General features: G+C 36.5%; 1 protein-coding gene across 2 annotated transcripts; it reads right to left on the reverse strand.

Annotated features, from left to right (window-relative positions):
• LOC113492172 lies at nt 1-26724 on the reverse strand. 2 transcript variants are annotated; one of them, XM_026869518.1, is made up of 5 exons: nt 26523-26724; nt 18520-18677; nt 6409-6526; nt 253-368; nt 1-154 (listed from the first exon to the last, which is right to left on the reverse strand). In XM_026869518.1, the coding sequence occupies exons 2-5, from the start codon at nt 18572-18574 to the stop codon at nt 33-35; spliced, it is 411 nt and encodes a 136-aa protein (XP_026725319.1). In that variant the 5' UTR covers nt 18575-18677; nt 26523-26724; the 3' UTR covers nt 1-32. The 2 variants fall into 2 exon arrangements, with proteins under 2 accessions (XP_026725319.1, XP_026725320.1); XM_026869519.1 differs by lacking the exon at nt 26523-26724 and having other exon boundaries at nt 18520-18811.
• Nucleotides 26725-27754: the final 1030 nt, after the last annotated feature.

Here is a 27754-nt window from a genome sequence, read left to right on the forward strand (position 1 = left end):
TACACGTGCGTGCACGCGCCCGCCGCCACGGGTCACCCGCCCGCCAGCACGTCCTCCGGCTCCGGAGACCAGCAGTTGTCCGACAGCCAGCACCCCACCACCACCGTCACGAACCCGATCAATAGTGCCAGTATTATGTACACCTCCGCGTTGCCTGCACGGAACACACACATGTTATTTGAAACGTGTTCAAACGAGTAATCATAGAAACATTGTAAAGGCATTAAAGGAAATTCAATGTATAATTCTAACCGAGTTGCTTGCGGATCCCGAGAGGCTGCCGGCTGCGCCAGAGCGAGTTGATGAGCGTAGGGTCGCCGCGCGTGCGCCAGTCGCGGTACCCTCGCCCTCTGGAATATTGGCTGAATCTGCGAATCGTAGGGGTCATATTAATCGTGTTCTATACTAAAGCTAATTATCACTACCTACGTATAGCTATAATGCCTATATTAAAACGTTACTTAGGTATAAATAGCTAAGTAAGTCTACATTAATAAAATAATGTCATCACTCTGCTTATGAGACAGCAAAGCTGCCGAAGGTGCTTTGATCACAAAATTGGCGTAAAGCCAAGCCTTCAATGCTGAAGCTTACTGCTCGTACAAATTGTACTTTGATACTGACTGTAGCAAAAAAGCGAAATTGAATTGTTACCATTTTCCGTCCATAGGATATTTACGTTGCGGTTCGTGCATATGCCTAGTGTAAGTAAGTGGTTCATGCGAATGCAATTGTAACTACCGTGATAATAGGTATTATGAAACTATAAAATTTACTAAAGCGAATAAAATTTTGAATCATAAATTTTAAAACCAAAGCTGATTATCATGGAGTCGGGTATGGAATAGGTAAGTGATGCAGTTGGTTCCAAATTGCCGAAAAAATGTCTTGTTATATATTCGGATGATAGTATAAAACAATTCAATTTCGCAGCATTTAGGATTATTATTAGGTACGTTGTTTAACTCTAGGAGGAATTAACAGTATTAAGGTTTATACAGGAAATATTAGAGTTTGGATTCTAGATCTTAACATAATTTACTTGAGGATTCGGTAATGTACAATACCTACAGTATAATCTTTGGTTGCTATACTATCGAACAGTAGAATTGTTTTGTCATAGTCCCCGCATTCAATACCCTACAAACTACAAGTGAGTCAAACGTGCAAAATGTCAATCATGTAATGTTATCGTCATGCAGCGGATCTGTTCACCAATCGGACACAATTGATGGCTTACAAAAAAATGATCACTCTCTTTGGCTCCTAATTTTATTAAAAATAAAGATTTTTCAAAACACTCTAAATAACAAATGACTTACATTATCTCGTCGCACCGGTATTGTAGCGGATAATGAAATATGAAATACATGTATGTAGGTCTTTATACACATCAAAGAAAAACATAAAACAAAATGTTCATAAGTCAATATCCATTGTTTAACAGAGTAAACATTGAGAGGGTTTCGTTACATAGTCATGGCGCGTACGATACACGTACGTCTTGCTCGTGTGCGTGATCCGTTCACATCATGTCACCACAACCTCATCGCTTATCATACATCTGTAAGCACATACTTCAGCCGATGCCAAACGACCTAGTCATCTACATCTTGTATTCCCACTTATTTACATTACAAGGTATTTACAATAAACTATGTACGAGACTCAATTATGGAGAAAATGGGGATAGATACATAAAAGTACTTTTATGTTGTAACTGCCGACCTATCGTAAACTACAATGTTCTCATGATAGATACCGTTCACTGAACGCCGAAGCCTTACGCTGTTATCCTCATAAGGTGCTTTACGAAAGCGCTGAAAATCTCTATCTTATTGAAAAGAAATGGGGATTTTCGTTACACGGTCACTTAGGTCCGGTAAACTGGTAAGACAGCTATTAACAGTTTGGCAAGTGTTATAAAAATGTTAGCTTTTATAATTACATCAGTGTAAATAACTAAATTTTATATCTATGAATACATGTATTTGTTTATACAAATGTATGTATTTATTTAAACCATCATTAGAGACTCAAATATGACATTCGAAAGAAGACGAATTAATTATATTGTAATTATTTACGTGGCAACTATATACTTTACTAAATAATTAGTAGTTCGAGGCTATACTCGTACATAGTAGTTGAAACATTACGTTTTAAGCTCGTTCCAATGCCTCGTGATAAAATATGCGAGTACACAGATGCACGATGTATAAAGTGTGATGGACGCGCGATACCATTAATCGTGGTGATTACTGCTCGGGAATGCTGTATCGATCACAGGCAAACACCCCTCTACTATAGAATAAAGTAGTATAAAGTGTTTATAATACAGGTCATAGAGATATAACGCTGCGATACAAGTGCAGGGTTAGTTAAAAACTCTTTGCTTTGTCCTAAGGCTTTTCGTTGCTTTAAAAATTTAATCTTTTTTCTTATTTTTCCTGTCGTGTTCTCTCAAATTTTCTATTTTCTTTGATCTTTTGTACATAATTCTGGTATACAGGCAGTTTATATTTAAGTAGGTGGCAATATTTCGAAACTCAGCGATGTTTCTTAAATACTATTTCCAAATAAGTATGAAATAGGCAGCACACTTATTTACAATTTAAACGACATCTGAAGAACGAGGTTCTTAATTCGAATGTTTGTATATATTTTTTACGAATGTTCGAGAATAGCTCCAACAAATATTTTGTTTTTGGATTTATTCCGAAATATTCTATTTTTTCTTTTTTTCTACTGCTTTGATAAAATATTAAATAAATAAACTGACCCGAGTCGCAGTGTTGGACAAGTATACTATAATCAAACTTATAATGAATTTAATAATTATAATTAACCTCTTGTACAATTACTACACTTAACTAGTAGCAACATATCTATCATATAAGACTTCAGAGTCATAGGTATCATAACTTGAGAAGTTTGTTACATAAATAGGGTTTACTAGCACCAGCAGTAGACTCCCGCTCGGGGTCATTTTATGGGGCCCCGTGAGAGCCTTTAAACCATCGATTACAGTGTACGTCACTTGTTTTAAGTTATTGGTACTTCTATCTTGATATGATGTATGTTTATTAGATTGTGAATACGAAACAAGAATTTCTTTACCTACTGTTTAATATGTTTTTTTGTTCTTGTGATACTAATTTAGAAATATGAAGAAAAGCTTCATAACTGTTTGCCCAAAATCAACTAATCTAATATTATTGATAACTAGTTGTTGCCCGCGACTTCGTCCGTGGTTAGAAGGTATAAGTTATGATTTATATCCGCCCTGTTTTTTCCACATTTTCCATTGTATCTTCACTCCTATTAGTCACAGCGTGATGATTTATAGCCTAAAACTTTCCTCGGTGAATGTTCTATTGAACACAAATATTTTTTTTAATTTGAACCAGTAGTTCCTGAGATTAGCGCGTTCAAACAAACACACAAACTCTTCAGCTTTATAGATTTGTATCAAAAAACCTGAAATTGATTTAACTTCTTAGCCTGAATTAAAAGAATCTTCTGCAACAGTTTCGTGATGAATAAACAGCTACTGAAGTCCCGAGCGAGAAGCACTCCATAAATAAGTTTTGAATCACCCATCTAAAATTATACATTCCAATGCATGAAGACGAGTCACATTAAGTTAATTAAGCGAATACTTAATTACAGGATGAATATACTGGTCCTAATGTGTTGTATTCTCATAGCGACATCCTAAGTTCAGGGGTGTAAGGAAACGAGACAGAGCTATTCACGATGTAGAGCGTTGTCTCTCTTACACCACTTCATATCTTTCTTTAAGTTGGTGGTAGGGCGGCAGTTCAGCCATTAGACCGTTAATTAATAATTAACTCGGCAATTATAATAACAATATTAAAACTGGATTGAATTTAACAGTGCTCATTAAGACAACCCTCTGCATAATACATTGACGGATTACTTTGTGTCTCTTGTATCACAATTTGTTGATTTTAATTGCTTTAAGCTCCGCCATTTTGGATTAAACGGTCAATTTATTTTTGTAAAGATTTTAACGAGTCACATTCGTTGAGGATTTTTGATAGTTATGGTATTAAATTCTCACAGTTTATTTTTACTGTTTAACGTTTCGTGTTATCCTGTTTCATGTTAACTATTCTTTGATTTAATTTAAAAACGTGATCTCACTGTCACTCTGCACGTTTCTGTGTCAATCAAATTAAACTCCGAAAAATCTTTCCACCTATGTGGAAGAAATTTTATATGCCTAGTTAGAAATACCAAGAAGGGATTTAATGCGACACCTTACCGCAATAAAATTGGGGCGGGTGGAACCGCGGGCGAATGTTAGTCTGACATACTTTGTTAAACCGAACAGGAGGCCCACGTCTTAAAGCATTATATGCGGGTAAGGAAGAGAGATGCTGCTCTATAGTGTGTATTGCGCTATCTCTTTTCTGCAATCATATAACTTTGAATCATGGTGGTAGATTTTGTATGCCTACCTGAATAAGTATCTAGCGGTGTGCCTAATGTATTAATTGTTTTCTAAAGTCTACTACACTACTGTCGTTTATAAGTGAAATATTACATTAAACTGTACTAAAAAATTGAAAAGGGTTACGCTATTTGTTCATATATTTACCTAATGCTATAACTCATGTTGCTAGTTACTTACAAAACGTTTGCTGCTGCAAACGTGCTGTATTATGAATAACTATGTGTGGCTACAGTACTAGGTCACTCACTAACTGAATGTTTAAGACCTACAGTAGAATTAAGTTACTCCGTTGGATTCTGATTGGTATGCGAATATCACTTTGGTACCTGGGACCTTACACTAAGACACCTTTTAAAGTAATGAAGTATAAAGGAATATCGCTATCTCTCTCTCGCAACACATGGTATCTTTCTTTAAACGCTGGTAGTAGACCCTTGCACGTTTATCCCATTCTATGTTTAGAACTAGAGTTTTGTGTATTCACTTGGGATTTGAATTTAACATTTTGACTTTTTTTATCCACGTAGCTAAGCTGAAACTGCACAAGTTAGATCACAGGTTAAGCTACGCTTGATACTTGATGAAATTTTGGGGTGTTAGTTCTACATTAGTCGGTACTGGTGGTTAGAAGCTAGAAACTCTGGCAACCAGTCTTACTAAGAGGAATCGTGTTGTCCAGATAACTTTGTTGAGGATGTTACTTAGGCAGCCGTTTCCAACAAAATAATAGTACTTAGCTGCACCCGGTGAGACTGCAAGTCGATCCCAACATAGTTGGCAAAAGGCGACAAAGATGATGACGACTTCGGATTCATCACTTTTTTTCCAATTACATTTTTTTTGTAATCCAAAGATCTTAATATTTACCACAAGTCACATTTTGATTGATCGATTACTGCAGTCAATTCTCTCTAGCACAAAACGTATTCAGTTTTGTTGCCAAAAATTTCGTTGTACTTTTGCTTACAGAGAGACTGCTCAGAGTTTTATCTGCGGGTCCATAAAGATTTCCACGTGCATTATGTTCCTGACTTTATTACCCCAACTTGATTGATTAAAGTAATATTGGGGTAATAAAATGTTGGCGTAACGTTCATAGCATTTAGTTCATGGGGTAATTTCCCCATTCAAGTAATGACGTACTAAACGTAATTGTTGATTCTCGTTAACGTGTTATTTATTTCTTAACTTATTATTCACCTGTAGTGAGGATTTTATCGTGATCATTTATACATTGTGTTGTTTTATCGTTTAAGTAATTAAATCTAAGTATGTGCTCTTATACTAATTATAAATAATCTTAATTAGAGGGTTGTAACATGTGTGACGCATCTACCTTTTACTGTTGGTCAGCTTGTAACCGATCACATAATTTGTTGGTACTCTGTGGTCACTTGAAAACCACAATCTTTTCGTCCCAAAGGGTCATTTACCCTTCAAGTATGACAGTGCCTTAAACCTACTTACGACTTCAGTTTTTTGGGGACTGGTTTCGTTCAGTTTGCTGATCTTGTGTGGTCACTGTACTATCGATCCTTCTAGTTAGACTTTCTCTTAGTTTAAAGGGTTATTAGTAATATTAGTTATATATAGCACAACACCAATTAGCACAGATTACATATAAAGACACTTGATTCGTTCGTTTCGCCGACAAGACAATTTGCAGAATTAATTATAATGGGCCTCATTTATACATAATTATGTAGATATTTAATTTTGACATTTATAACATTGCTTATAATTACGGGTCAGAATAGCTTTTATAAAATTTCAAATTAAATTTAGAATAACTGCAAAATTGTCTGCAAACGAGCAAACGCGAAAACTGGACTCAAGAAATTCAATTGAGAAAAAAAAACAAGTGTCTTAATTTTAAATGTGTGCTATCTTATTTAATTTTATTAATATTATAAATATGTATGTACCTTCGTACGCCACCGACTCCGGCCGGCGGCGCGGTCGAGTGCGGCACGCCGGGCGGGACCTGCGCGCCGCCTTGCACGCCGCCCTGCACACTGCCTTGCGGAGCGCACACACAACACCCTGCACACACAATGTTACACTTCAACTGAAAGCTAAGTGTCAGCGGTGAAGTAAGGCTGGGACTACACTGGCACGACTGCGACGTGACGGTGATTTTGTGAAAACTAAGTAATGAAAACAAATGCCGTTGGCCAGCCTTAGCTATAAGGCGGTTATTTATTTGCTCGCATCACCGCCGCGTCGCTGCCGCAGTATTACAAGGCGTAGGCAGTTGTGTATCACATTAGCGTACTAGCTCTGAGGAGTTATAAGTGCTTAGAAAAGTATATCTTTTTAACAAGTCATGGTAGAGTGCGATTTAGTGAAAAAAAAAAAAGATTAATTCGCTGGCAACACAGCAGGAAATTAGCGAAACTTATTTGTTCCCCTCATCATGTCAGTGGCAGACATTCTCATCGCATTAGAATAGAAAACTTTAAATGTCCCGTACATTCCCAGTTTTTTGAAAACATTCCTTTTCGTCAAGTAACGTAACTTTTACTTCCCGGTTTAATACATCCGCAGCGATTTCTAAGCTTTACCGTTCGGAGTATTGTAACTTGTATATAGGCCCAGTGCAGTCTTGGCCTTACCTATTCACCTAGTCGAAGGGCTGCACCATTGTCGCGCCTTTATATTATATTCAGCCTATCGACATCGATAAAACAAGAGCTTCGAACTCTTGAACCTCTTTGAAGATAGTTTCGAGTAGACTGAAGGCTTATGGGAGATATAACACATATATGACTATAGTAGTATCGATAAAATATTGGAAAATCACAGCAGGTACGAGCAAAAATGGGTAACATTAAAAAAAAAATAGACGTCGTCCAAAGAGTATTTATATGAATATTGTTTGGAATTAGATTTATTTTGGTCACGATGATGAAGCGCACTATGTTTTACGTAATTTCCTAAGTCAATACTTCAACTTACTTAACAAGTAACATAATTACTTCCGTACATTAAAGTTCTAGCTTACCGTATTGGGTACTTAAGATCATGTAATATTTAAGAAAATACCTTTGACGTTTACGGCTTTTGAATATTTTGTAGCCTTTCTAAACGTGAGAGAAATGTGAAGCCACTTGTATTGAAGCTTGCCTAAGCGACCGAGTCATTATTCATATTTACGCTTACGTGTGTGCTTTGATCGTGAACTACCGGTGAAACCATTTATCCACTACATAATTTAGTCGAAACCTGTATGCCAAAACGTTGTAGGTGCGGTAAATTATCAATAGCTATTTATTTTTTCGATACGAAGTGAATTTGTTTCGAACGTCATTTGTTTACGAAGTTCAGTGATTAAGCGGTGAACTTATTAATACACTTCAAAGTTAATTAAGGATTCTCTTTTTAATAAGTATTGTTTTTTTTATATTAGAGGATTTTTTTAAATTCGAAAATCATTATTATTTCTTTTTAAAAATTATTTAAAAATAAACGATACTTCTCGAAACCAGTAACCCAATACCGCTGTTTAAAAAAAACATTCCTGTACTTTTTCGATGTATGCTATCCCATCCATTAAAACTAGAGTTCTGAGAAATGTTTTTCGGCACAGCTCCGGCAATTTACTTTAGTGTAACCGGGACTGCTGAACCGTACTTTTAGCTAGACCTAACTAAAGGCTTGGCCAAACTTTGGAGCACAAATACGTGACTACGGCTGGTTCAACAAAAACCCACCTAGACGCCAGTTAACGGGGTAAGAATTTCAGCTAGCTTTTCCTCTTGAATTGAGAAAATTTGTCACGGACACGTTTCAGGTTGTCCGTTATTTACATTATTTTTTTCTATTTACGCAATTCTTCTTCGAAATAGTTTCAAACACATTACTCAAATATATATTCCAATTTTTTATCAATTATAATTAATTTCTTTAGGGTTCCAAAAGGGTTTCATCATATCCAGCAAATAGATAGTGTGTTATTCATTGGTATCGTTGTACATCCTTACAGAATTGCAATAATGAGCATATGTACTTGTGCGACGGAACAACAACAGGCACTCAAAAAACTTTTAAACTTCAATCAAAGCAGTCCAATAAAAGGTAAATAATGCTTGATTCAATATTGACTAGAATGAGAGCCTAATTAGGGCACTTAACAAACAAGAGAACATTGAGTTTCGATGATGTAGGTATTGATAAATGGACAATATATTTTTTCAAGTACTTTTTTAATGAGTTCTAAAACGATTACGAGTACCATTATGAATGCTGTAGTCGTTGAAATATTTTTCTGTAGGTATAGTCGACCATTTTGGGATTCCGTACACAATGGATAAAAACGGACTCTATTACTGAAGTTTCGCTGTCCGTCCGTCCGTCACCAGGCTGTTTTTCATAAACATTTGTGGCTGGTTCAAAATTTTCACAGATGATGTATTTTTAGTTGCCGCTATTATAAAAATTAATAGAACAAAGATCAATTATAAAGAACAGTTATTACGGTCATAAATTTGTCGGTGGGTGACCCGATCGATTTGTTTATCTTTTGCCTATTTTACGGAACCCTCTCTTTCACAAGTTCGACTCGCATTTGACCTGTTTCCTATTTTTTATTAGAATAAAAAGGGCTTCGCGCAGTCATCAGACATACACTTGTAGGTTTTTACATAAGTACTCATTATACGACGAAACCTCTTTACATGTAAAAAGAGTTTTTACAAAAAAGTTTTATTATTACAAGGTCCTTGTTTAATAGATAAGAACGCATGCACACAAAGTGAAATTCAGTATTTTGCTTGAAGCACTTCCAGAATGTGTACAAGAAATTCTCTTGGTTTCTTGTAATTAAGCCAGCGTATAAATTCTTGCTAGTTTCAGGAGCATCTCAAAGGCACTTGTAAAATGTTTTTCTTTTATTGTAAATAAGATGTAATAAGAACAAAACATTTTTATACCGTAGTATGTTTCAAATGAGTTTTTAAAGCAAAGTTGTTGCTATTGTGGATCTAATGGCAACAGCCCTGCACTAAAGCTTATTTGAGAGGGCTCTCTTGAGGTAACATTGTTACTGCAGTATGAAGTAGCTTCTTTATTCTACTATATGGTATTCTTTGAAGATATAGTTTTGTAGCTGAATTTATATGCATGGATGTGTAATATGTGTATGCATAAGGTGCATTTTCGTTCCAAAATGACAAACGGGGAAGGAAAACATCTAGAAGAAACCTTGACTCCAAACATTGTAATCTGTAATAGCCAACCCCCAAGTGAGCTAACTTGGTGATCAACGCTCAAACCATCTTGTGTCTCCCACCAGTAGTTTGACGTTTAATGGCTGTTATTTAAAATTATTTATAATATAGTCTCATTATAGTTGAGACGGATACACAATGATAACATTAAATACATCCTAAACATCTCATAACCCACGACTCTATTGCAACACTTACTTCTCTATACGGGGGTTGGTTCAGAAGGTAGAGCAATGTATGTCAATGTATGTACCTCATTAATAAAATCGTTTAAAAAGAAGAAAACGGTCAGATCCCCGAGGCACTTAGCCTACATCATCAGCTTTTTGCTTACTTTCCTATAGTATAAACGAAGGAGATAATATTTTATCCTCAACCCCTTGACAAAATAATTTATAAGTATTCTCTTTGAAAATTAAGGTACTATCTTATCTTGAGCGATGTTTTCTTATCGAAGTATCGAAGGCAAGCCGCAAACGTTGCTTTTAAACGTAACATCAACACTTCAAATAGGATCGTAGAGCAAGCGAGAGGGTACTACAATCAGTATATTGCGCTGTTTCACTCCCACAATGGCTATTGTTCTTCGGAAAGTCATAGTAAGGGCACTGAAGTCAAGTGTCAAAGTATTGTTTTGGAACAATCATCAAGGAAGACACAGGTTTATGACATCAACGCGATACCGTTATAGTTTAGTTAATTTTTTTTTTAATGGACTCCAAAGCTAGCTAGTTATAAGTTACTTCAAAATAGCTAGCTAGCAGGTTAGTCTACACGTTGTGTTACGTATTGAAACTGCTGTAATCTATATCTATACTAATATATAAAGCTGAAGAGTTTGTTTTTTTGTTTGTTTGAACGCGCTTATCTCAGGAACTACTGGTTCAAATTGAAAAATTATTTTTGTGTTGAATAGACCATTTATCGAGGAAGGTTTTAGGCTACATAACATTACGTTGCGACTACTAGGAGCGAAGATATAATGGAAAATGTGGAAAAACAGGGCAAGTATAAATCATAACTTATATCTTCTAACCACGCGGACGAAGTCGCGGGGAACAGCTAGTTCAACATATAGGCATCCAAAAAGGCTTGAAACATCATAGTCTTTTTTTAGACAAATATTTTTATTGGTACGATTGGACCATTCTCTTATTTTTAACTAAACTTAGCCAATGCTTCTAAAAAAGATGTATTTTAAAAATACTGATGTTACGACTGATTGCTGACATGGCAACTGCTGTCTTACGAAAAACTTCTGAGTGTAGTTACTTAAGTAGTCACTCAGTTTTAAGTGGCCAATAACAGCAATGACATTTATGTTAAAGTAAAAGAGATTAAGCAATTTTAAAGTAATATAAAGTAAAAACTGTGAAAGTATAAGATTTCTTACATAATTGTAGACCAAGGTAAAGCCATACAACTTTTACATTTATTGCTAGTTAAATAATATTTGAAAAGGTAGGCTATGAATGTGCATTGCCGGGAAATTGAGCGCATTATTGTCTGCGGCTGTCAATTCGAAATTATTTAATGATTGAGTTGAACCAATTTGTACAGTTCAAATATTATTATTGAAAACGCTATTCTGTCTCTCTGTCTGACACCCATTTATCGACAATCCAAACAGCCGAATTTGGTAGAATTTGAATACTTTGACTTCAAGAAAGAATTCGGAATCTATATTATTTCAATAAAAAAAAAACTATATTCTTTCAAGCTTCTCGTAATACGTTTTACTGCGATGTGATTTTCGCGAGCAATGCCACAGGGGAAAGTTAGTTATTAATAACGCTGGCAACATTTTACATAACTCGCTACCTCAGAAAGCAAACAGCACTAATTCCTTTATTTAGCTGGTCGTACTGTTTGTCTTTGAAAAGCAACTTCTTGGTTTATTCGATTAGTCTTTCTTGGTAAAGTTTAAGAGCAAGCGATGTTGAGTAAAAAGTTTCGTTGTTTGTGCTCTTCGTAATAAATGTCGGTTATTAATATCAATTTAACAGTTATTGTTGTTTGGTGATACTGATAAAACAGTAAATTGACTTAGTGTAAATTAAATTCGATTAATTTTAGGGCACGGCAGTGCCCCAGCCATAAGATCTTTACGTTATCTACGTTGGAAAATACTATTTTTGAATTTCTAGCTATTTCTTCTCCATAAGAATGATATTTTGAAATATCATTTTTATGGTGGTTTTATTATGGTATTTCAAGGATTTGAACAAGCCTTAAAAGAGCCTTCTTGAAATAAAAACTGTTTGAATTTTAATTTGCTAAATTTTAAAACAACTAAACCACTAAGCAATTACATTTAACACTCAAATGAGGTGATATCACGTGGTGAAATATACTCGACTATCCATGCAATCATAATTACTTGAAACACCGATGAACAAACATGTTAATATTACAAAACAGTCGAGTATACCGCTAAATCGTCATCAATGATAATGGACAATGCTAAATCGGTGCAAATTAAATTAAATTGATGTTCCTACAAATGGGATCAAATCGATTACCCTCAACATCGGACACTCGAATTAGAATCACAACTCTCATCGATCAAATTATTAAAGCGGTATATATACACCTATATATAACTCTACGGACCGCCTATGCATATTATTATATGGGACATTGAAAATTAAAAGAAAATATCGTTTAGACCACACGCTTCTGCCGTGAATGAAGATCCGCCTTAAAGAATAAAAGGTTCGCAAAAATAATAAATATAGTCATATCTCTTTCTATGGCCAAAGGTTGAAAACAGAAAATTTACGTAGGCACTGCTGCCTGTCCTTTTGTCTGTCCGACCATCATCCATACATCATGAGCCGTTATAGTTCATGAGATAAATTTGTCTAATGATTATAACCGTTGCCACTTAAAAAACAATTACTAACAAAAAAGATCAAGAATGAGTAACAATTGTTAGGTCCTAATATTGTGTCTCCCTACTACCATATTCATTTGTCACCCAGCGTGTTTGTTTTTCTTAAATTTATTTATACGAATCAGTTTCTAATATCTTACGAAATAGAGCGACAAGAATTATGTAGCAAATAAATAGGTTGGGCAACACCAGTATTAAAGTGTAGAGCCACTTTTCTCTACCTATTCATGTTTCATGTTTGCATACGACAGCCATTTACATAATTTCCTGAATTTTATTACAACTATATTTTAAAACAAGATCTTTAAGAAAACGACTTCATAAGGTCTGACGCCATATTTATATAACAACTAAATATGTTGGGGCTGTAAGTAGTATCCTGCGCTGTTATTTGAAGCTAAGCGCTTAAGCGTTGGACGTATCCTAGTTTACAGCGCTGCTGTAACGCTGCGGTATACTGTTATTAAAAGCGATTTATTTAGATTGTTTTCAAATGAATCTATAATATATTTTTTAAATTACGCCCGAATTAAGAATTTTTTTTCTTGTTTCGCGGGCTTATTTCGACGTTTCTTCTCGGACTAGAGTTGTCTCAGACAGTTAGGAAATGTAGACTCCAGCTAGCTTAAAAAAATTATATCTAAAAGTGATGACGTCTATATTAATTCCAGAAAAAAAATCATTTAATTTAATTTCATACAAGGGCACCCAGGCTCAGGACAAGCATTCATGGATCAAACAAACGCTTGTCTTACGCGGGGATCGAATCCGCGACACGTCGCGCTAAGTCGGTTTGACGTGATGACCTCAACTACTCTGTTATATCTGCAGTCAAAATCAGTATTGAAATATAAATACTGTGTTGTTATTTACCAGCAGATCTCGCAAATTACCTACTGTGACTCTAGCGCGTATATAGTGACGCGCAACTAACAATTATCGGCTCATCTTAACAATGTTAATTATGCATTCGACAGCGTAATAATAACATAATCATTACAAATTATCGGTGTCCAGTATTACTGTAAGCTGACGCATAAAGTAAAGCAATAAATAATGTGAACAATAGTTTATTAATCCCAAATTCATATTTTGTATTTTGTCCGAAACGACGCCATAGGCATTTGAAGCAAAATATTAATATTTTATCGCTATCATTACTAGGGTTCTGCAAGCAAAGTGTTAAATGGGACCTGGTGAAAGCCGCTGGGTCTCGTTGGATGCAGGTGGCAATGAACCGGTCGCGCTGGAGAACGTATGGAGAGGTCTATGTCCAGCAGTGGACAGCTGTATGCTGAGATGATGATGATGATGAAGCAAAGTGTGAAAACTTAAGCCTGTTAATAAGGTTTTGTACGTTCATCTGTCACCAGTCTCAAGAACCATGATAGCTAGGCCGTTGACGTTTTCAAAGATGCTGTAATTTGTAACAATCGTTTACCTAGGTCTATTGGTACGGAGTCCTCAATATTGCGAGTGCGACTCGCACTTCACCGGTTATTCCTAATTTACTTTTGCAAGAGAAATTATGAAACCAATGAATTTTATTGTGTTTGCTTTTTGAAGCGCTGATATTTATGCATTTAGAATCACAACCTCTATAAGCGAAACGTCACCGTTCGACATAGTGATGCGTCATAAAAATGTGTGTAAACAACAATGCAGACAAACCACCGCTTTCAAACTGAGACTGTATGTGTTGCGGGAGCGAGACAGCACAACACAGCCTATAGCGGCATCTCTCTACCGCAACGAATAAAATCAGTGAACCTCATTTAATGTATTGGCGTTAGAATTCAATGAAATAAAAAATATTTATCCGTAAACATTGTACGTATAAAGACTGGCCACAAACAAATACAACTCACTCTTATATATAAACTTCGTGTAAATAGTAAAAGTAGAAATAAAACCTACTTTTATCGTATAGACTTATTGACATTTATTTTAGTATCCATTATTGTGCTGAAATGTTTACGACGTCTGATATACTGGCTACCATAGTGTTTAGACTATAGCAATAAAAATGAGACTCGAAGTATGTACTTAGTAGGTATGGCTTCGGTAAACTCGCGGAAGAATTAAAGAACGATTATTTTTTTGAGCTAAAAACAGAGATGTAATAAGATGAAGAACAATAATGAATTCAATAAAAAAATATTATTTATAATTGTAAGCGTCTTACAACTTGCCAGAACGGATAGCCAGATTAGCGCAATTGAAAAGCTGGTTAATAGATAGGTATCGCAAAGTCTAAACCTCTCTAAAACTTAAAATACAATGGGGCTGATGATAGCCGAAATACAGAATGTTCCTAGTTCGGTTAAAGAGTGGCGATCACATTTAATCCTGTCATGAACAGGTCTCTACAGGAACAGGAATCTACTCGAACAGGAATTAAAAAAAAACTGTTATAAATGACGTCTTAGTTAAGCGTAAAAGCTGTGATTGACGTGTTTACTTCAAACGCAGTGTTATGTTTACTACATCCACAAACCGACGTCAGCGTTTGAAAAGGACCACAAAAAAATCAAAAGAACCCTTTGTCATGGTTTTTATAATTTCATTTATAAAATCGACTGTCTTTTACAAATAATTACTCGCAATAAATACATTGCAAAGTCAATTTGAACCCATTCACTACCTAAATTAACTTGATATTTGAGTGAGATAGTTGCTATTCCATTACAATGTTAGCCTTTGTGCATAGCAGACGAGTATAACTCTAGTTTTCAAACACTCGACTCGTCGGCCGGGCGAACGCGTGCGAGCGACTAAGGGATTATATGTAAGGCGAGCTCAGAACCGCGTCTAAAGGAATCCATCACGTGAATAAACTAATTAAAAACTTCATTATTTGAGGAAATACCTAGTTCTTGTTCCCGGTTCCATCGGTTTCTAAACATTAGCTTCCTACGTATCCCGGTCTGACTAATGACGTTCGGAGCGGGCGCCTTAATCACCTCGCTAGAGTACCGCCGGCCGCAACGCAAATGTATTACAATAAACTTTTAATACATCTATTATAATAATGACATCCACCGTTATACATGAGGGTGTTCTAAGCCGAGGGCATTACTGTATCAAAGTAATGTTGCATAATTTCCATCACAATATCGCGGTCTACCGAAGCGCAGTGGGAGATATGAACAGTGAAACCACTATTGTAGTGCCGCCATTGACTGATTTACGACGACCATAGTTTGCCTTAGAGTAGCATAATAGATAGATAACGATGCTACGTACATACAGACATCCAATTAGATTTATCTGCGTATGTATTGACCACAAGTATGGGCATATGTAATATGTGTTACGTTGTATAATGCTCACTATGTAATAAAAATATCCGCTTGCATCTGTCAACTTGGTGCTATAAACACGAATACTACAACCAATTAATATTCTGCTTAATCTTAATCCGAATATATAAAAGAAGTACTGTATATAACAGATGGCAAGCGGCAGCCAGCTTTAAATCCAACCCTTTTAAATTGCCGGCCACGAGGAACGCAAATTCATGTCTTTGTCGTCGAAAATAGCGTTTAAGTTATCTATTAAATATCATTATAAAAGTCGGGATGTAATATCAAATAGCTGGCGTCGTTCACAATAGACGACAAGCGGAGCAAGGCGACTGGGAGCCATGGTGACAGTGCTTTTCAAGACAAGCAATGGCACTACATTCGCTCTTTTGTTTTCGTTCAAAAGCAATTCAATAGACGTCGTTTATCGCCGCGACACAAATACAGCTCTTATGTTTCTATTTGCTCATAGAGAGGGGGCGCGAACGACGCTTGAATTATTCATTTAACTTAGTCGCTGTCGGAGGTGAGCAGCAAATCATAATCCTCATAATCTGAATCTACTTGTTCTGCGACGCTTTAGTGACACAAATTATGAGCATAAAATACAAGTCCGCTTCACTAATGCGTCACGATATATGGAGCGAAATTTTATTTATAGCTTTAAGCTTTAGCGAAATTTATGTGTGGCCTTCCAAATGAACGCAGACAATTATTGTGTTGATTGAGCTATACGGGAATAATTCTGGGGAACATTGGTGAAAATGGATTTGTATGGAATGATATGAATAAGTATTCAGCTAGTTTTGGCAACGTATTAACATGTGACTTCACGTTTCATCTCGAATGTTTCTTTTCAGGGATCGATTTTGTGTGACTAGGTTGAGTAAGATATGCGGGTCTTATCGTGCGGTACTACAAAATACTGAGGCTAGTCTGAGCGACTTTTCTGAACATAAAATGTTGGTCATGTGTATTAGGTTTTAAGTACTTTGTTATTGCGCAAATTTCTCGCGTAACCTCTAGACTATCTGACGCTTGTTTGCATTAGAAAGAATTTGAAAAGCACATTTCATACTTCTATCAATAACGTACGAATTTTTGAATCCCAAACTTCACGGAAAGTGTAATAAAATGCCGTCACTAAGTCCGGTAAACAATCATCTGTTACCTTTACATTATTGCAGTGTCTCGTTGAATTAAAATAGCGTTAACATGTGTCGTTTTAGCGCGGGTACCGGCAATGTATCTAACAATAATAGCCATAATAGCCGTGTTTGTTCGCAGCACTAAACCACATTTTAAAGTGCGGTCGTCAATAAACCTCTCAATCCAGATAACAGTTGAATTATTACAAGGATTTTGAAGTAGCGAGCAGAGGTATTTTCTTAAAACTTCTCACTTTTGTTAGATTGTGAGTAACTTTTGGACATTTAGAACACTGAAAATACGTTTTGGTTATATAAACAATAATCTTTTCATTTAAAAATAGATTTGCAACGGATATAAATGGACGGAAAGAAAATAATAAATACAAGACAAAACTTAAACAGATCAAGCATGGTTATTTTCTTTGCCAAAAATCTTCGTTCAAAAATTTTTGCAGAAAAGAAGATACATTATCCCATGTCGTAATCATATAATTTTAAAACAAAAGGTCTCGTATTTTGTGTCGTATTTTCGTCACACATTAAGAAGTGCTATGGCAGAGAATTCTGTACGAATTTCCGCACGAAACTGACAACTCTTAAAAGGATGGCACACGGCTAAAAAATAAGGTTCTCGTGTAGGTATCTTTTATGTATGCCGTATAACATTTTTACAGTGCAGCCAGATTTTTTGTTCAGCTATTAGCTACAATTTGAAGTATGTGTTGTCGAGGTTCATATATTGAACTTTTTATTTTAAGATTGCCGACTTTTCGGACTATCGTGGTTGCTTTGCGGTTTGCATGAATTTTTATGGATGAGGTGCAGTTTCGATCCCAACGTAGGCAAAGTACCATTGCGACTTTTCAAAGTTATATCCACTTTTCGATGTATGTACTGAAGAAAAATATCGTGAGAAAAACCTGGATTCCAAAATATTGGAAGTTGAAATCGCCAAATCGCGGCGAGCTAGCGTGGTGTTCAATGCTTAAAGCTTCCCTGCAAAGGAAGAGGCCTGTGCCCGGCAGTGGGACATTTATAGGCTAGTATTATTATTATTTTCCACTCTTCCGAAATTAGAATTACTTCTGATTTCCATTTCCGCATGACACAGCAGTTAATATGTCCGACTACTGGTACATTTAGTTATCATCGTGTCGAATGGACACCGACCCTTTTTGTGGGTCTAAATACTTTTTTGTTAGGTCACATAAAGTAGCCTACCGTTTCTTAACGTGTTTCCTCCATAGGAACAATTATCAAAATGTGTAGATAATAAAAATGTAAATAAAGTTCCTAATTTTTTTCTTCTCCTAATTAATTTCCTTGCGAGTTCTAAGACACTCATTAGCTTCCCATGGTAGTTCCCAGTTGAACTTTATGTGGTGACCTTGTTGAAGTCCAAACAAAAGCTGTGTACGGTTTTCTACTATCTTAGTTCGGCATAGAGGCACATTACCGGCGAGTGCTGCGATGGTTGCCAGCGTAAGGAGGGCGGAGCGGCTGCGTGCCATGTCAGCAGGGCATGCCGCGCGCTGCGCGCTGCGTCATCGCCGCGCCATGCTCCGCGACGCGCCCTCCGCAACCACTCTCCAACAACAGCCTCTTTAGCTGCACCTGAAACAATAGCACAACACTTAATCATATGTATGTCATTGGAACCTATTACCTCCTATAAGTCAGATTTTTGAAGTTGGAAGAGAAAGACTGGAAGAAATCTACATCAGTTACTTTAAGAGAATTTGTCTGAGCTTTTATTTGAAAATTAAATAAAAGGACTTACAAGAACAAAAGAAAACAGCGCAAAAAGAGATGGCTTGGCTAATGAAGTACTGGGACGAACACGACCCCTTACAACACTGATTTCCAGCCATTCCTTTTCCCTATTCATGGTTAATGCATTGTTGCACAAAAGGACGCTATGTTGGTGTGGGTGCACAAAGTATTATGACTCAATTAAAAGTAATTTTATGAAATGGAATTGAAGTAAACTAAGATCCAACTAAGTAAAGAAACGTTATTGGGTTGGTAACATTTATAAGAAGAGGAGAGGTCAAAATATCTTAACCCGGCTTCACCAATTCCCAATCCTAAGGTCGAAAAAAGAGACAAATCAATCAAGTTGTCCGGACTCTCCTGATGGAGAGCTCCAAGCGAGTTGATTACGCACGCACCGAAATTAAGCGAAAATGAATTCGAAAATATCGAATGTTGACGCAAGTATCTAAATATTACATTTATTTTATTTTAGCTGGTACGTAGGAGTATTTAACCCTGTTACCGAATACGCCTACATGTTCGTATCATATTGATCATCGTTCAGTATTTATTCAGAAGTTTAATAAAAAGCTCGCTTTATTTGCCATCGGCCACTATCAGATGAAAAAATACACTACCAATCCGATAAACCTTTTTTGGATTCCCAATTCATAATTACGTAATGGATACGTGTACAGCACACACGTGACATTCACTGTACGTTCTATTATTTTATTCATACTACTGAATACATTCGGTTTTGTAAATCAGACTTTGCTAAAACTAAAATAATGCTGTTATTTAGTGCGGGACGGGACATAAAGTTCCACACAAAACAGGTGGTCCATATTTAATGTTTATTACTTCGGCTACAATTAATTTGTCATTGCTGACCAACGAGTACGTCGGCGGGGAACAGGCGCGGGTATCGACGGCGAGCGCTCGGCGGGGCCGGTGCCGGCGCTCGGGACGGCCCTGACAAGGGTCATGCTTGCCAAAACATCCGCCCGACTGATATCTGGGGAATTTCTCTGTTGCAGATTTATTTAGTCCGCTAACACTGCTTTACTTTTAGGTGATGCGGACACATCTTTGTGGACGCAGGTATTTCTTGTAACTTCACGATAAAGTGAAACATGTGACTAACACATGAATTAAATCAAGGGATAAGAAACATGATTGAGAATTAAGTAAACTCAGCTAACAGCATTAAAACTCATTCGCCCTACTCTCTGTCTATGCAAAACTTAATATACGCGAAATTTACTAATAACTGACTACGGTAACCTTTGTACCCGTCAAGTTTCGAATACAAATTAAATTCAGGAGCCATTTCGATGCGGTACGTACACTCCGTATTTCCATCGGAAATACAAAGTTTATGAGGGCAATATATCATAACTTGAGCGTCGTATGTTTATAAATGTAGAGATAATGTCCTCATCGACGCTATAAGTAGGTGTCGCAGAGAACTTTTATAAATAACGTTGGTAGAGTGTCGATAACTTTAGCGGGGGCTATTTCAAGCGGGGTCCTGAAGTGTTAGGAATTTCCAGTTTGCATCGCTTGCATCTATTTTAATAAAAGGTCTACAACATGACTGACACATCAAGGATCTATTTTTGACAAGAATATTAATAAATTTGACTACGTCGCTACGAGCTACATTGCTACGAGCTACGTAGCAAGGTAGTCGAGCACAAGATATGAATTATGAAAACTTGTTTATTATAATTTTATAGCCCACGAGCACAGCCTCGGATTAATCAAGGCTTAGCGGATACGAAGCCGGGTAACAAAGCCAAAAAAGATCATCTTCTGAATTATTATACTTTTAAACGCAGCGGAACATTTCTCGTGAAACGTGCTTCATGCAAAACGAGTGTGTAATTGAAATTCTAGAACATTCTTCAATGTTGCGTTTTTTTGGTTGGCATGTAAATATGACATTGCAATATGAATAGGCGACAGCGTGATGAATGGGGCAGCACGCTTGTGGAACAACAAAACACGGCACGTGCTTACGAACTCATAACCATCGATTAAAATTGAGGCCAGATATATTATTGTGAAGGGAAAAAGCTTTGAAGTCTAAATACAAGATTTCAAGACTTCTTGAAATAAAGAAACAAATAAGTAGTTATACTCAGCAGCGGGTACCCGACATAGTTGGGGAAAAGGCTAGGCCAATGATGACTCAGCAGCGGGTAATATCGATATGATAATAAATTAATGTGAAATAATGTTGTTAATTGCAATCATTATTATTCAACGTCTAAACTTCCATTCCGAGAACTTAGAATTTAATATCATTGTCTTTAATTAATTTAATAGTATTATGGCAAACATAAATACAGAAATATCTAAGGGATTTTAACCTTAACTGTATTTTAGAAAGTAATTAATTAAATGTTACATACCGATATTGAACGACGATACATTGATTTGAATTGTCGCCTGACGTCACAAAATTTAACAATATGTAGGCTTATTACGTCCCTAGATTTTGTAGAAATTCGTGACGTCATAAGCCTCTGCATGTTACTGGACTTTTTTCAAGCCTACATTTGTCAAAGAATAAAACATGTTTTATTCTTTGTCAAATGTAGGCTTCTTTCTACTTTTTACTAAAAAGATGTTAACTTTTAACCATTCCCCAATACTCTGGATTTTATGATTAAGATTCTATTATTAAAAGCCTTATATAGCTTTAGTAATTTAGTTATAAAAATATATTTTAATCTGTCTACTAAATTTCTTCCAGACGAACAAAAAACTGTCTACAACTTGTATAATTTAGAGAGATAATAATAAATCTAATCGCAAAAACTTCATTAAATATTAGAATTACTTGGATCCACGAAATGAACAACCTCATCCATAAAGAGTTAAGATTTATTCTTATTATTTTTAGATTTATTATTTGTTAACTCAACCTAATTTGCCACCGATTTATTGCTAAAAGAGAAGGGTTTTTATTTAAACACCTTTTATTTTTTGCCTATTCTCCACAATAATCCCATTATGAATGAAACTATCCAACTAAGGACTTTGTCTTTACTCTAGAGCCTTAAAACTCTTTTAATTATTTGAACGAATACTTCATAAAATCTACGTGTTAAAATCGATATTTTGTGACATATTGTTATCCTTCGTAACTAGTAATATATTCAAATTTTAGTTGAACAAAGTATATCATGTGTAAAGTTATATATTCTCGGTACACTTGTCCGACACTTGGACTTCCTGCCATCTTGAGAGAACCAAACTATACTCCTATCAGTCCCCTCAGGGAATACAGGTGTGATACATAAACATTATATATGTACATATGAACTTGTGTTGCCCCTCACCGCAGCAACAAAACCACAGACTAAGTAAAACAATAATTTATCATTTAAAATTACTTAAGCAAGTCATTATACACTCTAATGTATAATTCATAATTCATGATATTCCAACAATGTGCAAAAAGAAAAAACCCTTTTCTTTAGAGAAACCTTTTTGTAAATTTATCGCGTGCAAAAAGCAATTTCATGAGAGGAAACGCGAATGCCGAAACAAATACGGGGAAAACAAAATCACATTTTGATTAATTAAAGATAAATTCTCTTGTAATATGAGCAAAGCCTTCTTATATCGTTATGTACCTATATAGAATAATAATGATGTTAATCTATTTGTTGAAATAGATTCTAGCACCCACTTTGAATACATAAAACGAGAAATAGATTCTACAAATACTGGAATAATTGAATTGAAGATTGATAATTGATTTTATAAATAAACTAGCTGTTGCCCGCGACTTCGTCCCCGTGGGCAGAAGATATAAGTTATGATTTATACCTGCCCTGTTTTTTCACATTTTCCATTGTATCTTCGCTACTATTAGTCGCAGCGTGATGGTTTATAGCCTAAAGCCTTCCTTGATGAATGGTCTATTCAACACAAAAAGAATTTTTTAATTTGGACCAGTAGTTCCTGAGATTAGCGCGTTCAAACAAACAAACAAACTCTTCAGCTTTATATATTAGTATAAATGAACAGGGAGTCTACCCCACGTCGTAAAATAATATTATCATTGTAAAAGCGTGACAGAGAAAAACATGGTATAGAGGTCCCTCTATCACACCCGCAAAAGTATTACTTTAAGACTTGGCAGTAGGGCTCCTGAATCTGTTTCGTTGATGTCACCGATAAGTCAACAGCGCAACCAATCAAAATCATTAATGACTGAGTACTTGTTTTGCTTAGTTCCTGTAGCCCTATCTAGTATCTCTTCATAATATCTCATTGTACTACAAGCATCAGAGGCCCACGAACAATTGAAGTACATTCGCTTACAGTTCATATTTACAATATGGTCTCATAGATATGCATGCCCATGAAACACCGAATGCAAATTCTATTCATTGTTATTAAAAAAAAAACTTAGCTGAGATCCCGGGCTACATCTGTTTTGTTTCCGTTCTCTCGTGTCGTGAGTAAGATAAAAAATTATAAACCGAATGCTTCGTGCTTTACTCAATACTGTAAACCACCACTGTGTTTTAATATCGATTCATGAAAATGAACAATTATTTGTAAAAGTTAAGTACTATCAAAAAAAAGAAATTGTTCTTTACATAATTGGTGATGGTGGGGTGAAATTTTCATGTCAACATAGTAATTGCTTCCTCTAATCCCTTTATCAAATTCCACTCATACTTGACTTGACTTGACTCATTTTTGACACAGATCCTCAGTATAACAAAACGCGTCCAATAACAAAGAGTATGATCGTCGTATTGCCGTTACAAAACAATGATCCCATCTGTATACATGAGCCGCCTTCAGACAGAGTGCGAACGTTGGCGAGGTTATGCACAATCACTAAATGTTTGAGTGTACTGCATAAGCTCTTTATACTTAACAGCGTTGAATACAGTCGCCTAATCACTTAACGAAACTCGTTTGAGGTAACATACGGACGAATATTCACAAGGCACGTGGGTGTGCAGCTCATAAATTGTTGAGTGTAGTGTAATATAATAAGACTTTGTAATATAGTAACACACCTACTCTTTAATGTTTTCGATTTTTTTCTGTTTTGGTCAATGTCACTAATTATCTATACTCTAAACTAATACTAATATATAAAGCTGACAGAGTTTGCTTTTTTGATTGTTTGTTTGTTTGTTTGTTTGTTTGAACGCGGTAATCTCAGGAACTACAGGTTCAAATTAAAAAAAATATTTTTGTGTTCAATAGATCATTAATCGAGGAAGGTTTTAGGCTATGTATCATCACGCTGCGACTAATAGGAGTGAAGATACAATGGAAAATGTGGAAAAAACGGGGTAGACCTAAATCATAACTTATATCTTCTAACCACGCGGACGAAGTCGCGGGCAACAGCTAGTAATGTTATAATTACTCAACATACACAAAAAAACAACCGGATTGAGAACCTCCTACTTTTTTAAGTCGGTTAAAAATTGAACGTTTCCTGGGTCCCGTAGTTCACCACGTATTTGAATTGTTAAAATGTATTGAAGTGACAATTCAAAGTCAGATCACTGGTCATTGTCATGACATTCCCATACATTTGTAGTGATCTCTCGCGACGACGCCAACGCGCTGTAACATTGTCTAGGCGCTGGTACTTTGACATTTACGTACAGAGTAACTAAAGATCGGTCGCGTCTCGTTCTGGCGGATATCGGTTATAGTCAGCGAGTATATGAGCTTAAGTTACAAAGTCTCAAGTAATATATAGATAACAGGTAAAATAGTGACATTGTCAAAGACTTTTTTTTAAATGTCTATGGTTATTTTTGGTATTAGTAGTACAGGAATAAAATAATTCTATTAAGATTGTGGCTTGATAAAACCAGCTACATCACGAAAGGAATATTTATGTCTGTCTGGTTATACAAGGCTAAGGTAGCTATTAGCAGAATTCCCAAGAAGGAACATAACTTACGATAGTACACTGTAATGCTCCAAGCAATTTGGTAAGAATATATTTAGATGCTTCAGACTACCATAGAGTACTCCTCTATGGTAGTCTCAATATAAAACTCAATATAAAACGGTAAAATCAATTAACTAATGTGTGATTATTCGAGTAAGTTTCGTTAGAAGGGGACAGATCACTGGGCGAACATCCATTGTGCCCCTGCATGCATCATTACTATTCATGAACTTTCAAATAGTCTGAAAACCTCCATAGCTTGACTAGCAGTATATTTTTGTTACCACTGCGTTGTAACAAGACAAGGTTTATGCACAAAAATAGTTATCAAAGACAAAGATTAAATTTTTCGCCCAGAAACAAGACGAAGCACTTCAATGTGATCACATAAAGACGACTCTCTTCAGTGTGCCATTACTTTAACGGCGTTCCAAATTCATTTGTTTTCTGTAAAGTGCTTGTATATTACGTATACTAGCTTGTCATTGACGCTTAAACCCTATCCCATGAACTGACGTCACCAGAAGCTACCACCGAAGTATTCGCGGAGAAGATTGAAGATCGTAAATCATAACTAACGCGGTTTCCCTTCGCACACTTGTGAATATGTAATAGAATATTTAGGAGCGCTTAAACGAGGGCACTATAAAGATATCATACTGATATATCAGACGGGATTCAATCAGTTTAAAGTGTTTGTGCCGATTGGTCCTCGTTGTGTAGCCGAGCGTTAGCGCTTAACAGACTTCCAGGATCAGATAAGGCGTTGTTCAAAGGTCAAAAGGAATTATATCCCAACTTTAGCATCACTTTGCACAGCACACGCTGAGTCTTCACGACCAAAGTCTTTGCCGAATTACATTTTTGAAGTTTGAAGTAGATTTTCATGTTTCACGTCCCGATTTACGATCGGTGGAACAGACAGGCGACGGCTCGCGCATATTTGCGTAGGAAGATATAAACGGGAGGCTCTTATACATGTATAAACTGGCCGAGCACACAAAGCGAGCTACTCAGGCAATCGCTTTCAAAATTGTTCGTACCCTACGTTAATTAATTAATCATTATTGACCAGATTGGCCCGGTGTCAGGCTTACGTGAATACTCTTGAACTGTTTAAGCCTTATGCCTCTAACATCGCACAGACAAGATGTTTCGTATGAAATGTAGATATGTAAAATGAATGGATTGTGGGAATAATGATATGAGAAAGAAAGGAATGAATGTCGAGATGAAAAATAAGAATGATGTGAAACATAAAGATTTGGAAGAGGGCAGGGAAAAGAGGATGCTATACATAAAATAAAAATTAAGTGAATAAAGTGTTACCATCCCGTGAAATCGACCGAACCGGCTCCGCGACTTTTGATATTTAGAACTCTATATTCATACAGTACATTCCAAATATCAAGTATTATCCAGCCAGAACTTTGACAAAGGAAGTAATCGTGTTAATGTTGTTTATTTTACTCATAAGCTCAATAAATCTTTATTACAGCGACCAAAAAACTTCACTTTTTCCGCATCAAAATTATGGAAGTAATGGATGTAATTACTTTTTAAAAAATTGTGGCCTAAATATGTAATAATATTTGAGCAGAGGGTAAGCATCACACCTACAATGTATAATATTATAAGTTTAAGAGGTCAATAAACTAAATTCATCACTCAAAACGGTTCAAAAAGCTTTTCAATTATTTCCTTTAAAAATCAATGATTAAAAATTAAATTTTTACACAAGTACTTACAACGTTCCACAAATATATATTTTCTCAAAATTCGCCAAAGTTCCGTAGCATTTTTATATATCATCAGCACATAATCACTTTATATCAATCATTTTCGGTTGAAAAACAAATTAACACTGCACAGTGATTTAGTGAGAAAGCTTAATATTAAAGTTTGATATTGAAGCCGGTCGTATAAATTGTGATGGCGAGGCTCACGAGCGGGTCGAGGCGAGCGGAGCGCGCAGGCGGCGGGCGCGGGCGTCGGCGCCACCTGTCGCTGTCGGCGCGGCGGCGGAGGCCGTGCGGGCTCGACGGCGGCGGCCACGGCGGCTCACTAGCGACTGAGCGCCCGGGCACGTGGCCCCGCCGGGCGCCGGCCGCCGCCCAGGTGCACCTGCACCCTCGCGCACCCCGCCGCCGCCGCCGCCAGCCCGCGCGCCCCCGCCTCCCCGCGCGCCCTGCCCCCGCCTCGTCTGCACCCGCCTGCACTCTGTCTGCACGCGCATCATCTAATACACTACTAATTATAATTCGTCGTGTGACAACTGCACACCTTGTACATGTACACCACTCATGCGAAATATCAACTCGAGGCATGCATGATGCCTCTACGAGCTCGCTCATAAAATATGCAACACGCTGAAGATGGAGAAAATGGAACGGGGAAAACTATGTGTCCACGTATCTATCGAGCTTGAAAGATATACTGTGTGATGTGTAACTGAATTCATTATAAGACGTGTACTTTTAGTCGGGTCTACGGCGTAGCATATTCGTAGCGATGCCGTAGTCAAATGTTTATCAATTCAAACATAGCTTCGTAAATAGAAGTTTCCGCAACGTAGAGAAATAATATTTGCATAGCCGTGGTTACGGCTGCGCTACCGGCTCGATGAGAGAGGATGGTGCTACTCGATTGAAAAAGAAATGACAAGGAAATGAAAACAATTCCAACCCCTTCAGTGTTACATTCCTTGAATATTTAATAATGATATACTAAAATAGTATAATAGAACGGGGGGTGGCTGCGATTTCTATTTAATAACACGAATATACAAATATAAACTTAATCTAAAACACACGCATATAAATAGTTAAGACGTAATTGTGTGAAAGTGCATTGCATTATCTAACAAATTCTAAGCGGAACCGGTAGTAGATATGAACGCTCCGAACTTCTGAACTGAGAGGAAATTGTGCTCCGTCCAACCTCAGGTTAAGCGTAACTCACTTATTTCCACTCATTAACT

The sequence above is a fragment of the Trichoplusia ni genome, chromosome 3 (genome assembly GCF_003590095.1).
Source record: "Trichoplusia ni isolate ovarian cell line Hi5 chromosome 3, tn1, whole genome shotgun sequence".
Taxonomy (NCBI): domain Eukaryota; kingdom Metazoa; phylum Arthropoda; class Insecta; order Lepidoptera; family Noctuidae; genus Trichoplusia; species Trichoplusia ni.

Coding starts and splice junctions, on each gene's coding strand:
- LOC113492172 (XM_026869518.1), bottom strand. CDS start 18,574: ATGGCACGCAGCCGCTCCGCCCTCCTTACGCTGGCAACCATCGCAGCA. Junction 6,527..18,519: donor AACCATCGCAGCACTCGCCG/GTAATGTGCCTC, acceptor TTGTGTGTGCAG/GGTGTTGTGTGTGCGCTCCG. Junction 155..252: donor CGGGATCCGCAAGCAACTCG/GTTAGAATTATA, acceptor TGTTCCGTGCAG/GCAACGCGGAGGTGTACATA.